The 16,902-nt window shown below is 38.8% G+C and overlaps 1 protein-coding gene across 1 annotated transcript in view; it reads left to right on the top strand.

Annotated features, from left to right (window-relative positions):
* Positions 1-11,701, top strand: part of TSGA10 (testis specific 10) — a 32,803-nt gene extending 21,102 nt beyond the window's left edge. Inside the window, exons 14-18 of the mRNA XM_057422321.1 lie at positions 437-622; positions 2,632-2,834; positions 3,159-3,267; positions 7,532-7,662; positions 11,459-11,701. Of these exons, the coding sequence (XP_057278304.1) occupies positions 437-622; positions 2,632-2,834; positions 3,159-3,267; positions 7,532-7,662; positions 11,459-11,507 (678 nt within the window). The 3' untranslated portion in view covers positions 11,508-11,701. The remainder of the gene's footprint in view (positions 1-436; positions 623-2,631; positions 2,835-3,158; positions 3,268-7,531; positions 7,663-11,458) is intronic.
* Positions 11,702-16,902: the final 5,201 nt, after the last annotated feature.

The raw sequence follows: 16,902 nt of genomic DNA on the forward strand, positions 1-16,902 counted from the left end.
CTTAGCTGTTTTTGCAGCATGCAAGTAATGCAGTATATTTAATCATGGTTTTATATACATACACACACACATATATATGCATGTGTGTGTTTATTAAAGTTAAAAATGCAGGTAGTGAATAATGCAGAGACTTGGAACTCTTTTTGTCTTTATTACCAAATGGATTAATTTAAAAAGACATTTCTGCAATATATTTGTATACATCATATTTGTAATGTTAATCTAGTAATTTTTAACAGATGTCTTTTGAGCATTAAAATGTGGCCATCTTGAACAAAACACTGGTTCCTGAGAAGTCTCTTAATGTTTCGGCTAAATGGCAAAGTTTTCAGTGGAAAGAGAACATACAGTATCATGTCATACCTGTAGATCTATACATATCCCTATTTTGTGAAGCTTACTGTAAATTATTAAACAAACAAGCTTTATGTAATAGGAGAGAGAGAACTGTGAGCTTTTGGAGAATTACCACAAAGCCCGTGAACAAGGACAAAGTTGGGAAGCAAAATGCCATCAAGCAGAAGCAGATTGTAGCTCTGTTAGACTGGTACTGATCAGTGCAGAGTCTGAGAACTGCAGGTTGAAAGAGAAAGTGGATTCCCTTGAAAGAGTGATGGAGCAAGTAAGTTGAAATTGTTCTTTCCATAGTTCATAGATCATAGTGAATTGATCTGGTAGTATTTTAAGCCTGCAACTGTTTAATAATGCCACTTCTCATATTTAGAGATATTTGCAACAATAAGCTGTAGTGTTTGAGTTTATTTAATGACTAGAACTCCACTAGTCACACTTGGAAAAAAATCTTAAAAAATAGTTGTATATTTCAAGGAAATAAATATTCATTATAAATTATAAAATTCTCTCATGTGTGGAATGACAGAAGGTATAATGTTGCACACAACTCCACAGCATACCTGAAACATACCTAGTGCTTTACCACCTTTACATTTCTGTCGCTGCTTTTCTTGCTTCTACATTTTCAACCTTCTTTTCACTGCTTTAGATGTCCCATAGAGCCTCTTCCCACCTGAAAATCTGCAGGACTCGGAGAGAAATGTACAGCATGGTTTTAGAAATACATTAAAAACATACAAGCTATCATCTGGTTTTCAGTTGTTACAGTTTTTGTTGCAGATCATCTCTGCTTCCTAAATATCATGTAGGCTAGGAGGGCTAGCCATGCACATTGGATACTCAAATGGGACTAAACTGCTGCTGTTCAGAAAGTGAATAACAACATAACAGTAGCAAAACAACACAGGAAGATTGTGTGGCAGATTGATATTTAAAAAAATATAGTAAAACTGGTACATGGTCTTAGTTTGTACAGTGAGCCTCGAATAGAGATTTCATAGAATCATAGAATGGTTTGGGTTGGAAGGGACCTCAAATATCATCTAGATCATCTTGAAAGATATCTCGGATTTTACATTTAGTCGCTAAGCAAGCAGAATAGCTGAAGTAGTTCATTAGCAAACAAATTTGACATGAACTTTAAAATACTTGACTATTTCAGGAAGTATCAGTATCTCTTTAATAAATTTCCTTAATTTTCCCTGAAAATCAATTTTGGTTCAGCTTGTTTCTTACAAAACCTACAAAATTAGTGTCTGATAGGCAATTTTTAAAAACTCAGCTTGGATAGACTCTGAAAAATTGTTCATACATACTCAGATTACTTAGATATTTCCAGTATGATTCTATCAGTGTCCCATCCATCCTCTGTTCCAGCTGAGTTCCTTGTTCTTTACAGACTTCTAGCATTCTTTTTTAACCTTTATGCCTTTTTCAAACACCATAGGTAAAGCTGCTAATTTTTTCATACCTTTCAATCAGCAGAGTTTTATCAGCTATGTATAACCTTCAGATAGGGCTTTTATTTTACAGAGTATTCCAATGCAGAAGTCTGCAGTATTAGATTGCAGCATATATATATATATATTAAAAAATGGAAACTAATCCTGATGCTGAATAATATTGTTCTTTCAGTGTTTCTAATACTGTTTATTTTCCTATAACTTATGCTGTCTACAGTTTTCAGTATTCTTTTGTTCTAAAATACAAAAGCAGAATATCAAAACTGTTTATCGGCAAAAGAACTAGATTTTTGATTGACAGAAAGTTGAATCTTTCAGACTGAAGAAGCCTTTTAGTTCAGTACACAAAAACTTTGAGTTTTGCTTTGGAAATTGAAAAATATTCTCTCCGCTCCCCTTGGCCTATGACCTGAGTTCTCTCATATCTTCTTTCTTTGAACACACAAATGGTTCACACACAAAATGCAGATATTGGTTTGTTATACCAGGTGTCATTTCCTGCACTTTGCCTCAGCAAAATGTAAAACTTCTTTAATGACTGTCTACAGAATCCATTGATCCATATATTTCATACCATTTTGTCATTAGTATCAAATGCATTTATATTCAGATATATGCATTATGTGAATTTATAAATCTGACACAGGATTTTGACTAAGGGCAAATATAACACTAATTATCCATCTTAGAGTGAGGGCAAATTTTGGTCACTGATTCCACCAGACTTCCTCTTTTCTTTTTTTTTTTTTTAAAAGGTTTTTCTAATATCCAGTGATCTTAACTAACACATCTAAAACTTTAAACCTTTGTTTAGCTGCAGAGCAAGTGTGAGTCATCCTATTCTGAAATAGAGCTGCTGAGAAAACAACTGGGAAATGAAAGAGCAGCTATGAAAAACCTGGAATCTTTGCTTGTGTCCAGTCGTGAGAAAGAGCTTCAGTCACAGATAGCAAAGCAAGAAAAAGACTCTACAATTCAGTTGCTCAAGGAACAGCTTTCTGCAGCAGAAGATACACTGTGAGTTAATGACCAGGAGAATATTGCAGAGTTCTTTTTTCATTCTTCCCAATTGTATAGGCAAACAGATACGGGTTTATATCTAACTGCATTTTCAAATGGCCAGTGTATGTTGGTTACCTTAAAAGCAGAAAATACCAAAAACCTTCTGATTCCTCAGCTATACCCTAACAGACTTTTCTGTGTAGTGTTATATTTCACTCAAAAAATGTTCTTGATCTCATTTGGATGGTACAGTTGCCCTTTTAATTTTGGATAATCATATTTCTTAACATACCTGGAGGATTATGGTTACTATCTAATTAAAATGTATGGGCTTTACAGTGCTGTGCAGAGTCAAGATTTTACTCAGCTCAGAAATAGAGCAGCTCAGCTAGAGTTGGAACTGGATATGACCAAAAGACAGCTGGGGACTGAACGCACTGAAAGGCAAGTGTATGTTTTTGTATTGTGTTTCCTGCAGCTAATTGGGTGAAAAGCAATACAGTACTAAGACTAATTAGTAGGATAAACAGCAAAGTTCGGCTTTGCTTTGCCGTACATCTTCTGTGTGTTCAGAGGCTATTCATGTCGCTAAGTTTACTCTGTTCAGCTGTCTAAATTAGCTGTCTAGGTTCTTTTTCTAGCCAACAGAATGAGACACTGAAATAAACTGCCCTCTGGAACTGACGGATTTACCATGGGATGGATTGCTTTCCTGAATATGCTCATCTGTCTTCACTCACTGATACTGATGCCTGTTGATCTGTAGTGGAAGTCTAGGTGACTAGTTGGCTATAAATGTGATTTACTGTCTACTAGTTTGACAATATGAATGGCAACCTTCGGCTACACTTGTAAACTAATCCAGGTCAGAGCATTGACTTGACAATGTACACTTGTCCATACAGTTTAATTGTTAGTACACTGTAATGATTTGGGCCAGTAGAAGCCAGCATTCTACCACGTACTACTTGAAGCACAGAAAGCGTTTGGGATGGTTCCCAAATGGCAGTATGGCCAAAGTAATGTGGGCTGGTTGGTTTGGGTTTTCTTGCTCCTGTTGTTGTGGGGTTGTTTGGGGGTTATTTTTGTTTTTGGTTTGTTGGTTGGTTGGTTTTTTGTGGGTTTTGGTTGGTTGGTTTGTTGTTTTGTGGGGTGTTTTTTTATGGGAAGAGGATATCATAGAATCATAGAATAGTTAGGGTTGGAAAGGACCCTAAGATCATCTAGTTCCAACTCCCCTGCCATGGGCAGGGACACCTTACGCTAAATCATATCACCCAAGGCCTCGTCCAAACCTGGTCTTGGACACTGCCAGGGATGGAGCATTCACAACCTCCCTAGCCAACCCATTCCAGTGCCTCACCACCTTAACAGGAAAGAATTTCCTCCTTATATCCAATCTAAACTTTCCCTGTTTAAGTTTTAACGCGTTACCACTTGTCCTATCACTACAGTCCCTAATGAAGAGTCCCTCCCCAGCATCCCTATAGCCCCCTTCAGATACTGCAAGGCTGCTATGAGGTCTCCACACAGCCTTCTCTTCTCCAGGCTGAACAGCCCCAACTTTCTCAGCCTGTCTTCATATGGGAGGTGCTCCAGCCCCCGGATCATCCTTGTGGCCCTTCTCTGGACTTGTTCCAGCAGTTCCATGTGTACAAGCTGTTTCATTTGATTTGGCTACAGTGCCAGAGAATAGTCGCTGGCCTGCTTCCTGAGTGAGTTTATCTATGTATTCCTCATGTCTTAAGTAGTTTTCTTATCTGTGAAACAGTAGTACTTCTCTATTTCATGGGTATATTGAGTATAAAATATATTTTGAGTATATAAATGAGATGGCTAAAAGAAGCAGTTTGATGTGATTGTTATACAGGTCTGAGAATCAGGTGTCTTGTTTAACTGTAGTAAACTACAATTACTCCGTTCTTTCATAAGTTGGGATGAAGGTTTTGAAGGGGACATCTCCATACCTGAGGTTAGATCTTTTAAAGATGGATTTCTTAAGTGTCTCAGTGTATGTTTCAGTTTCAAATTAGATTCTGCTTTACCCTGAAGTCATGGCAAAAACTGCAGAACTTTTGGATTAGATGCACAAATAATTTTAAAAGCTGTTATCATTTGTGTTTGCTCAGCTCACAGAGTGAGCTAGACTGTAAACAAATACAGGAGTGCCTTTGTTTTAAAAGAAACTGTATCTTCAGACTGTTATTTCTCTACTACCCCTGTATGAGTGCATCCATCTCATGGCATATGGGTCCTCCTTGGTAGGGACTGCAAGTGTTTCTTCTTAAAGTGTTTATTGGCAGAAAGCTGAATCAGCTTCTATACTTAATTTCTTCTCCTTGTTAAGGATAATTTGCTACTTGAATGGTTACTTATAGTTGCAATAATATCAACACTTAGTTTACAGTTGGTTATAAACCAAACATTAGAGTGAGCCTGTGCTGAGGCAAAGATTGCCAGTTTTCATTCTTAAAGAGAATTTCTCTTCTACTTCAAGAGAATTACAAACGTAATTAGAATCATAGAATAGAATCATAGAATAGTTAGGGTCGGAAAGGACCTTAAGATGATCTAGTTCCAACCCACCTGCCATGGGCAGGGACAGCTTACACTAAACCATGTCACCCAAGGCTCTGTCCAACCTGACCTTGAACACCGCCAGGGATGGAGCATTCACAACTTCCCTGGGCAACCCATTCCAGTGCCTCACCACCCTCAGAATAAAGAACTTCTTCCTTATATCCAGTATAAACTTCCCCTGTTTAAGTTTTAACCCATTACCCTTTGTCCTGTCACTAAAGTCTCTAATGAAGAGTCCATCCTCACCATCCTTATAGGCCCTCTTCAGATACTGGAAGGCTGCTATGAGGTCTCCACACAACCTTCTCTTCTCCAGGCTGAACAGCCCCAACTTCCTCAGCCTGTCTTCATACGGGAGGTGCTCCAGTCCCCTGATCATCCTCATGGCCCTTCTCTGGACTTGTTCCAACAGTTCCATGTCCTTTTTATGTTGAGGACACCAGAACTGCACACAGTACCTCAGGTGAGGTCTCAGGAGAGCAGAGTAGAGGGGCAGGATCACGTCCTTTGACCTGCTGGTCACACTCTTTTGATGCAGCCCAGGATACGGTTGGCTTTCTGGGCTGCGAGAGCACAGTGAAGCCAGCTCATGTTCATTTTCTCATTGACCAACACCCCTAAGTCCTTCTCCTCAGGGCTGCTCTGAACCTCTTTTCTGCCCAACCTGTAGCTGTGCCTGGGATTGCCCTGACCCAGACATAGGACAATTACCTGAATTGTTTTGGAAGGAACAAATCTAGGCTCCATTGTGCAGTCTGTAAGTCAATTGTAAAAACAGTATGCAGAAATCTTAGATAGCAAAGACTGAAAAGTTCTTGTATAAAAATCTGACATTAGATTGAGCTGTCTTTGAAAGGCTAGAGCTTTTTCTTTTTTTTTTTTTTTGTGTGTCTTTTTCATAAAATCAAAACAGTGTCCCTTCAATATCCTGCAAAGGTTACAAGGTTTCTATTTCTTTTCTGTTTTTCCTTGGAAAGTCATGCTTTACAAGAGCAGGTATCTATCTCTCATGCTCACAAGGAAAGGTATTAAAGCATCAAGGTGACTTCTTACAGCCAATCTATTTTTCTGGTACTGGCAAGTGAAAACCAGAAAATTAGCCAGAGAGGATAAAAACCTATCATTAAAGTCAGTATCATGATAGTATGTAATGGGAGCAGCAGATGTGAGTACTGACTTTTTTTTTTGTTATTGTTAAAGAAGTGGGTAGATGATATCCTTGTTCTAACACTGATTTAGCTAGCTGTGTTAATTTACTGCCTTGGTGCAGAATGAAGTAATACTTCAGATTAGGAGGTGGAAGTGCCAGCACTGTCAGGCCTTGAATGAACACCAGCACAGTGGTACCAGGAGGTTTAATCCATCTGTCTGAGTTTTTCTTTACCAGTTAGGAAAAGCACCTCCCCATTCCTCCCATCCTCCTGACTGCAGAAGCAGTTTAGGCTCACATGGGGACAGCAGATTTGATTTATTGCCCTGTTCTGATTGTGGTGACCAAGCACAGTGACTATCAGTCAGTTTTCCAAAGTAGTATCAGATCCCACATACTTCCTCCTTGTATACCCAGATGCAGGAGTTATGGATTGATATAATACCCAAGCCCCACTCCTTGCAGTCAAAATGACTGGACTACCATTTTGCAACTTTCCTACTGGGCAGTCCAGCGTCTCTTAAATATCCACCAGTTTCACAGCACTTCAGGTAGAAACCAATCTACTGGCCTTGCCAACTCAAACTGCACAGGAATACTGCAATCAACACTGTTAATATCATTGCCGATTTTAGTGATTGTCCTCATTTTGCAGACTAGTGAATAATGTTAAAATCAGGCTTTTCCTCCCTGGAGATTTTTACAGTTTTTAAGAGTTTAACCTGCAGCAACCATGGCTAGCTTCTCTCTTTTAGGGAAAACAGAGACAATGAGTATGTAGAATAAAATCTGTCTAAGGGAGTAATACAGAGAGTCTGTCTTCCAGAGAAGTGTATGATGAACATCACAACTCCTTCTAAAATAAAATTAAAAAGCTGAAAATCTTAAATAGTAAAAATAATCATGTTAATGACTGTGAGATCATTTTAATGATTTTTGGAAAGTGCTTAGTCTCACCTTAAAATAATGTTTATTTAGGGAGCGTGTTGTAAAGGAGCTTCAACGTCGGAATCGTACAATCTCGTATCAGTTAAGCTCTACATTAAGAACATCATCACCCGAACATTCCCATCAGCCATTGCCTGATTGGTCTCCAGACTGGTCCCTGGAAGAGTAAGTGGTTTAACAACATTTAAGTTCCAAACATTGAGAGGGGAAAAATAAATAAATAAAAAAAATAAAGGGGTGAACTCTGCTATTTCTTGTTGAAATAATGACTGAATTTCATTGCTTCAAGTAAAATTATAAGAAGATTCAGTACCACAGTATTTTGATGATACTCCTTTTATTTTATTTAGCTGTATCAAATAGCAACTACTTACACTGCAATGCTGTAGTCATAAATTCTTCAAACAGTAATAAAAGAATGCTACAGAAATCTCTACTTAATTTGCCAGTGCAGGTGTAGAAGTATTTTCATCTTTCCTACATAAAAGCTCTTAACTACCCAGCCTTTCTTCTTTTAGTAGTTTTCCACATAGTTTTTACTCTCTATATATGCATGTTTTACAAGAAACATAATGGATTCTAAAAGTCTTCAAATACTTGTAACCCTGAGGAGGCACAAGCCCATCCTTCCTTTTAAGAATCAGTGAAATGGAGCCTCCACAGTATGCAGGTACTCCCTGTCAAGCTTAGTTTCGTATTTGGTAGCTGCATGCTTGTTGCATCACACATTTTTGGTAGATTGATGGCAGCCTGCATTAAAAAAAATGCCAGTTGAGGGGGAAAAATTTGCAATTTATGACTTCCTGGAAAAAAATTGTGCTTTTGAGAGGGTTTTATGTACTTCCAATATGAATTTTGTTAATACTTTGTAAACTGAGAGTATTACCTTTGGCACTTGGTTCATCTTCATTATCAAAGGCTCCTCTAAGTACATAGATCCTAAGAATATGAGACAAGTTTCCTCAGTCAGTGAGCTGATTCTGGTGCCCTTAGGAGGAGAACACAGCTGTGCAAGACAGTGATTTTGTAGCTATTGCCAGGCCTTGATACTATAGGGAGTCTTCATTCCTCCAATAGGATTGTGTCTTGGGGATTTTGTTTTTCAGTTTTCCTCATGGCTGACCTTATGTGACATTATCTGCTTTTGCACATTCCTATTGAACAGTTTTAAGTAAGGAATGAAATATGTGAGCCAGATACAAATACTTTGTTTGCTTAAAATCTTTAGCTGGTTTAAGCTAAATCTGTCTCAAATCAATGTAGCTTTTGAGTGCAAATAAACTCAATTTTTTTTCTGCCTAATTATTTTCCATTTTTGAATGCTGAAGGTACTAATATAATTCATTACTTTTTTCCTCATTCAGCTTTGTTATACGTTTTTGGCTCAGAGGGAAAGACTACGGTTGTTCCAGAGTTACTTATACTAAATGGTTTGGGATTGTTTTAATGTAAAAATACCCCAAACAACTGTGTAATAAAACCTGAAACTTTGACAGTCTATGCTATGTTTTAAAAGCTTAACTGGAAAGAATCAGGTTTGTGTGGTGTAGTAATACAGTGATGAATAATATAACGTGTTTGATAAGGTTCTCCTCAGATAAAGCAGAGGTCTAAATCTAACCCCATTTTCAAGAAGGGGAAAATGGATGACCCAGGGAATTACAGACCAGTCAGTCTCACCTCTGTGCCTGGCAAAATCTTGGAGCAGATTCTCCTGGAAGGCATGCTAAGGCACATGAAAATCAACAAGGTGCTTGGTGACAGCCAGCATGGCTTCACTAAGGGGAAATCCTGCCTGACCAATTTGGTGGCCTTCTATGATAGGGCTACAGAACTGATGGACAGGGGTAGAGCAGTTGATGTCATCTACCTGGACTTGTGTAAAGTGTTCAACACTGTCCCACATGACATCCTTGTCTCTAAATTGGAGAAACATCAATTTGATGGATGGACCACTCGGTGGATAAAGAACTGGCTGGATGGCCACACACAAAGAGTTGTGGTCAATGGCTCAATGTCCACCTGGAGACCAGTAATGAGTGGTGTCCCTCAGGGATCGGTGTTGGGACCGGTCTTGTTTAACATCTTCATCGCTGACATGGACAGTGGGATTGAGTGTGCCCTCAGCAAGTTTGCCGATGACACCAAGCTGTGTGGTTTGGTTGATACGCTGGAGGGAAGGAATGCCATCCAGAGGGACCTTGACACGCTTGTGGGGTGGGCTGATGCCAACCTTATGAAGTTTGACCATGCCAAGTGCAAGGTCCTACACCTGGGTCAGAGCAATCCCAGGCACAGCTACAGGTTGGGCAGAGAAGAGATTCAGAGCAGCCCTGAGGAGAAGGACTTGGGGGTGCTGGTCGATGAGAAACTTAACATGAGCAGGCAGCATGCGCTTGCAGCCCAGAAAGCCAACCGTATCCTGGGCTGCATCAAAAGGAGCGTGACCAGCAGGTCAAAGGACGTGATCCTGCCCCTCTACTCTGCTCTTGTGAGACCTCACCTGAAGTATTGTGTGCAGTTCTGGTGTCCTCAACATAAAAAGGACATGGAACTGTTGGAACAAGTCCAGAGAAGGGCCACAAGGATCATTAGGGGACTGGAGCACCTCCTGTATGAAGACAGGCTGAGGAAGTTGGGGCTGTTCAGCCTGGAGAAGAGAAGGCTGCATGGAGACCTCACAGCAGCCTTCCAGTATCTGAAGGGGGCCTATAGGGATGCTGAAGAGGAACTCTTCATTAGGGACTGTAGTGACAGGACAAGGGGTAACGGGTTAAAACTTAAACGGGAAGTTTAGGTTGGATATAAGAAGGAAATTCTTTCCTGTTAGGGTGGTGAGGCACTGGAATGGGTTGGCTAGGGAGGTTGTGAATGCTCCATCCCTGGCAGTGTCCAAGACCAGGTTGGACAAGGCCTTGGGTGATATGATTTAGCGTAACGTGTCCCTGCCCATGACAGGGGGTTGGAACTAGATGATCTTAGGGTCCTTTCCAACCCTAACTATTCTATGATTCTATGATTCTAAGAAAATGGCAGACTAGCAGAAGTGTGTAAAATGTTTATGAATGATGAAATAATTTCCCTCCCTGCTAACTCTGGAAAGATTCAGAAAATTCACTGAGACCAGAAAAAAAGAAAAAATAAGGTAAAGTATGGCCTGAGAGTAAAAGCAGGAATATTAATGCAAATATTTGTGTGTAATCACATCAGCAGAACCACATAATTAAGACTTTCTAAATAGATATGGGGAATTGATGAAATATGATCTAGGTGCAAGTTCCTGTTGGATTTAAACCAGAATACTATTAGAAATAGAACTCCAGGAAGTATAATTCCATTTTTCAATTGCTTGAAGACAAGTTACCAGTGATTGAAAAAGACACTGTAGAAAAAACTACTCACTGGTAGTGAGGCTTCTTCCACAGCTAATGTCTGACTCTGCAGTACCTGAAGTACAATGAGAGAGCAGTGGTGGAATCACCACTAATACCCCTCCTCCTCTGCAGTGTTTGGTGCAGTTTTAGCAGACATGCTGTGAAGGGAGATAAGGTGGACAGTCACATTTTTATTTTATTGAGAATGTGATATAAGAAGTAAATTGGACAGTAACTTTTTCTTATTCTTCTATCTTTTTCTTTATTGCACCAGCCTCACTGTTTCAGTAAAGTTAACAGGATGTGCCTTGTAGTTTGTCTTGCAGACCTAGTGGGAAAGACCTTTTCTGTCTGATTTCCTCAAGTGACAGGAATCCAAAGCTTGCCTTTCACTTCAAATAGCATTATAGAGCTTTTGTACAATAAAATCTATTCTTTCAAATGATCTGGATTGACTTTGAAGAGACTGGGAAGCTTGCTCAAATTGCTTTCAGAATCAAAACCTTAAAATTTTTCACATGGAAACATCAGAACGTATTTCTGTATTCACTGGACATGAAACAAATTAGATTTCTTTTCCTTTCTAGGAATTCTTGTTTCAAGGACTTACAATGTTATATTCGCAACGGCTTATGAAGACTGCACACCATCTGGAGAGTTAAAGTTGAATGCTCATTTAATTAATCTTTCTTCCCTGCTGAATGCTAAATTTCATTAAATCTCATTCACAAATGCTTGCGTAGGTTTTTTATCACTCTTAATGTTGTTCATCGAAAAGAAAACAGCTCAGATAGCTTCCTCTCCCACCACTCTCCCAGCTCTTGAATTACCGTGTGGGATGGCCCATCTTAGAAACAGAAAGAAAAAAGCCCCACAGGTTCCATTGACTTTACTGACAGTGTGCTTTTATTTTAAAAGTGCATAATTTTAAAAGGTTATTGATATAACTGAAAAAAAGGGGAAAGAAAATAACAACATGAAACTTTATTGGGGGATAAAGTGTCTATATTCAGGTGTTATGCTTTGGGTGTATTTGCGTTGAACTATGTGAGTATTATGCTTGAGAGAATGCTGTGTCATCTCAAGATAGGAAGAGTTTGAGGATTTTTTTCCTCTCTTCAAACACGACTGACTTATTAAATTGGATAAATAAGACAGCAATGCCAGCAGATACCACTGTTTAAATACCCATGTATGAAGACATGTATTTTTTTGTACTGGAGGTGTGTTCAACTTCTAAGATTTTATTAAAACTGCACAAAGTTTCTACTTAGAGTTCTTTAATATGAGTGAGTACTGTTTGGTGATCGTTAATGGCACTTAAACTTGCCCAGAAATTCCCACCCTTTGTTATTTCATAACATTTATCTGTGTTCTATGTTCCATGTTCTCACATTTTAAATGCGAAAGAAAATGTAAAATTCTCTCCTATAACTCATCTGGGAAATCTATGCTTCAGTATTTGGAAATAGAGAAGTAATTCTCTATTTATTCAATTCTCTAATTATTCAGTGTTTTTTAATAGATTCATCCTTCTTGTTATCTTCATAAAAGAATTTTATAAAAGGTCTCCAGTTTATTTTTTAAAAGCAAAAGCATGTTGGTCACAGTAATGGTTTAAACATGTATCTTGCACCTATGTTTCTTCAGATGAATTTGGTTTGTGATAACCTGACTGCTAAACATTAACATATTTGAGTAATGATTGAAGACAGCATAACCTAGATGAACGCCCCTAACTGCCTTTTAAAAGCTGTTAATATGATTTATGCTGCTTTTTGGGAGCAGGTAGCTTTAAAAAGCCTGTAAAAGTATTTTGATTAATAACGTAAAAAAATATAATGTATATAAATATATACCTGTAGTATAAATGTGAGAATTATCTTCTGTAAGAGCAACAATTTTTTTCAGCACAGGTGACTTGATTTTAATTTGTAGGTTAGAATCCTTCATTCTTTATTTGGCAGACAGCCACAGAGGTCATTCTGGCAATCACCAGTGTTAATAGGCCTACTTGCAAGTAAAGACTGTAGGATCAGACATGATGATATTAAATGTTTCCACATTATGCAGTTATTATAAGGAATATTGTACACTTTTACCAGATGAGAGAAGATGATCATCTCATCATTCAGAAGATGAGAAAGTGGTTTGTTGTTTTACAATCATATTGCCATATTGATTTTTTTTTTTAGAAGATGATCACAAAAAAGCTTAAGGCGTGATCTTAGTTTGTAAAACTAATAACCTGTCATTTAGAAAATGAGAAGAAATTAGATAATCATAAAATAGATCAAACTGAGTTTTTTCTGGGTGTGGATATAGAGTGCAGAGGCCCATGTCCTAAGATGTAATTCCTTAGTTGCAACAATGATGGCTTTTCCATATAAGATCATAAAGAAGTCAGTAACAAAGTGCTCCCCTATGAAGTAAAAGTGCAGGATTCTTCAACAATTTGTACTTTAAAATTCTTCTCTTAAGTAGAAAGGATTAAGGGCAAATGAGATTATAAATACTAAGTTGTAATAAGCTTGCTTTTTGTGGAGTACTCCAATAAAGTAATAGCCTTTATTACTAGGGTTAGCCTTTCCCTAGAGAATGTTATGGAAATAAGAACTTTGTTTTTCTGCAGGCAAATTGCAAAGCAATCATCAGGTTATGGATGGGGCCAAAGGAACTTTTTTCAGTAGTGGTGTCATGTAGATTTCAAGTGACTTCTGACAGCAGTGAATTGTTATGCAAATACATATGGTTAAGAAAAACAGTCACTCAAGTGAGCATATTCATAGAGCAATATTACTGTAGTGGCAGCCTCCTACATTTGAATATATCCAAATATACCAAATGTGCTGTGATAGTATCTCTTTCCTCATAATTTGGGTTACTTGTGGTAGGGTGATTTTCTTGTTGCTTTCTTATAGTATTTTGGTCAGAAAGAAACATACACCAGAAATCTATTTATCATTTGTTTACATTTGTGATACTTACTTGCAACTGTGAACAACGCAATACTTGACTTTTATACATGTTTTAAAATTGTCTTTTACCGCAATATTTTTACATAGGCAAACTTGAAAATGCAACTTGTGGTTTCATATCAAGAGCATGTTAAATTTTCTCTTGGCTACTCTGTGATGATCTAAAATTATCCATTTTGCATAACAAAGAATCCTATCATACTTTTAAAAGTATTCATGCTCTTCTGCAGCAATATATTCCTAATTTCTAGCCACTGTTTTTGGTCTTGTTTCCAACTGACTTTGCTTCTCCATGGCATTGAAAATTGGCACCATTAATCAGTAGAAAGTATTTTACTTGAGCATAACAAGTTTAAAGGTTTTTTTAGAAGAAAGAATTCAGTGCCTCTGATGTCCTCCCTCCTCGGTCTCTTCTCCACGCTGGAAGAAACAGAAGCTGCTATGTCTGTGTACAGAACAGTATTTCCATCATCAGTACAGTCCCAGCAAGGAGGAAGAATTTGTTGTGCATTGCTGGGTTGAAGTATTTCACTGCTTTTTGTAAAATCCATGCAAACAACCTTTCAGCAGCATTTGTATCTATGTGATTTATCTTACTGTTTCCAGTCAAAGAAAATCAGATATTTTATTTTGCCTTTCAGTCACTAATAAAGCTTGAACTTTAGCAACATGTCATCGGACTTAAGATTCTGCTGTCAGTGGTAAAGCTAAGTGGGTTCAGTCTTCGCGCAGGAAAAGCACTCGTGGTGTGGGGTACTCTTTAGTAGCACTACAGCTGAGGTTTTTATTCTGTTCCCCTCCTCTCTTCTGAGAACAACTAATCCTATTGGTATCAGTGTAGGCTATGGCGCATGAGGATGCCTCATGGCTATCGGCATCGATGCACTTTAGTAGCTCTCTTGCTTGCTTGCTTTTGTGCATTTATTTAATCTGACTTTGACATTAGTAGATCTTAGATGATACAACAGAATGCATATAAAGTTAGTATATAGAGAATATTTAACTAGATAATTTGCATTAGCTCCTCCTTCCACATCTTGGTGATTTCAGATGAATAGCCTTGCAGCGAGGAATGTAAGTTGTTTTACTGATACAGACTGGTGTGTCCTTAAAATGTGTGATCTTTTAATAAAGGAAGCAAGAGGGTTTTTTAATGTATCTTGCATTCTTAATGATCTTTCCCTCTGATCCACTGAAACTTCATATTAATTTCCAGCAGAGGGAGTATGTGAGACGAAGATGAACAGGTCATACATAGCTTTGTGGTATTATCATCTGAACACGTAGAAAGAGATTTCACAGGTTTTTGGGTAGTTGTCTTGTTTTGGTGTTTTTTGTTGGTTTTTTTTTTTACACTTTCTGCACAGAAAAAAATAGCTGGATAAGATGAATAAAATTTACACAGGACTTGGCTTGAATTGACCATGTCAGATCATATATCCCTATTTCTTGACAAGAATCAGATTTATTATTAATAAAGTTAGGGGGAAAAAAGGCTTTCTTGTAATTAAAACATTATAAGACATGGCCTGTAATGATGTTTCCATTCAATAAATTTTTTTTGACCTGGCTCCCTAATAGATTGCAATTCAATTTTTCTCTAGGCTGCCAGACATTTGATTTTTATTAAAGTCCGTGAAGCAGTTTAATAATTTATTTCATCCGATGCAAAAGTCCAAACATAGTTTTAGGTTTCCCAGCTTGTGCTTCTCACTGCATTGTGTTTTCAATGCTTTTATTTCCTGAGGTGGGAGAAGAACAAACAATTTTTTTATCTTGAATGCAGCCAACACCCAAGCAATTATATAAGAGTACACGAAGCAGAAAACTTCTTTGTTGTCAGAGCTGCAGTGCAACCTAGCAGGTGAACAACGTGCTTCTCAGGTTTGCTTTACACAAGGGTATGTCTTTCCTCCTGCACATGGAAGTATGTTATAAAAAGACTGTTGGCATAATAGCACGTGCATTTTGTAAAACAATGCTACTTAACAGCAATAAAACCTATAATTGATCTGTTTCTTTGACCCAGAGTGGCTGCTGCTGAAGTAATGTGGAAATGATTTCTCATTTTCAGATTGAGCGTGCACCATGTTCCCATTTTCATTTCTGCTCTCCTCACCACTGCCCTAAGAAACAAGCAAGCTCCACAGCATGTTTCATTCTAGCACTTTTACCTTGGACTGTAAAGCAATGTAGTGTGGTGTTCCTTTATTTTTCAGGCAATACCTGTATTTTCTATGCAAAACTGCAGTCTTCAGACTCGCTGGTACACTGGAGAGACTCTTCAGAGACAAAACCATGATCATGCTGAAACTAGAACTCAGAAGTTTGAGAGAAATTTATTGAACTAGATGGACACCAAAGTAGGAAACCACTCTGCTGATGTTATTTTTGTCAGCTCCTCCAGACAGTTCCTCCAGCCTTCCTAAGCTTGCCTCTTGCATGGAAGCTACGCTTCAGATGCACTACTTGAATACCCAAATGTGCTGCTGTTCACAGATGCAAGCAACTTCAGCTGCAGCCTTTCACTGATACCACTGTAAGAGTCCTGACTGATTTTTAATTATGGTCAGGTCTGCTCTCAGCAGATGTACCTACTGACTGCAACTACCTACATGCTGCAGTTACCCCGCCAGCTACAGAACTCTTTAACCCGAGAAAGAAAACCCTCAGATGGCCAGTTGCTACCTTAAACCACTGAGGGTAGGCGAAGGGAAAAACAAAACCCAAGCCTGCTTTATTCTAGAGCTGGAATCGCTCTTGTACAGTTGCTGGGCTGCTCTCCTCAGCCCCCTGTACCACAGAAACTCGGCCACGGTTAAGATCTGCCCGAGGCGGTGGCCTGAGTTGCCCTGCCCTTCGCCTCAGCGCCGCACCTCACCCGCCCTTGGCCCCGCGGCTGCGGGCGGCCCCTGCCCCGCAGGTGGCTGCCGGGCCAGGCGGGGAGGAGTGAGTTAGGGCCACGGGCAGGTGGCTGCAGGTCAAGGGCTCTGGCGCGGCGCTGTCGGATGGGCCGATACCTCCTGACTCACTCCCCATCGCCTCCACGCTGC

The sequence above is a fragment of the Pezoporus wallicus genome, unplaced genomic scaffold, assembly GCF_028554395.1.
Source record: "Pezoporus wallicus isolate ANWC-B61680 ecotype Strahan unplaced genomic scaffold, APGP_CSIRO_Pwel_v1 contig_5785, whole genome shotgun sequence".
Classification (NCBI taxonomy): Eukaryota; Metazoa; Chordata; class Aves; order Psittaciformes; family Psittacidae; genus Pezoporus; species Pezoporus wallicus.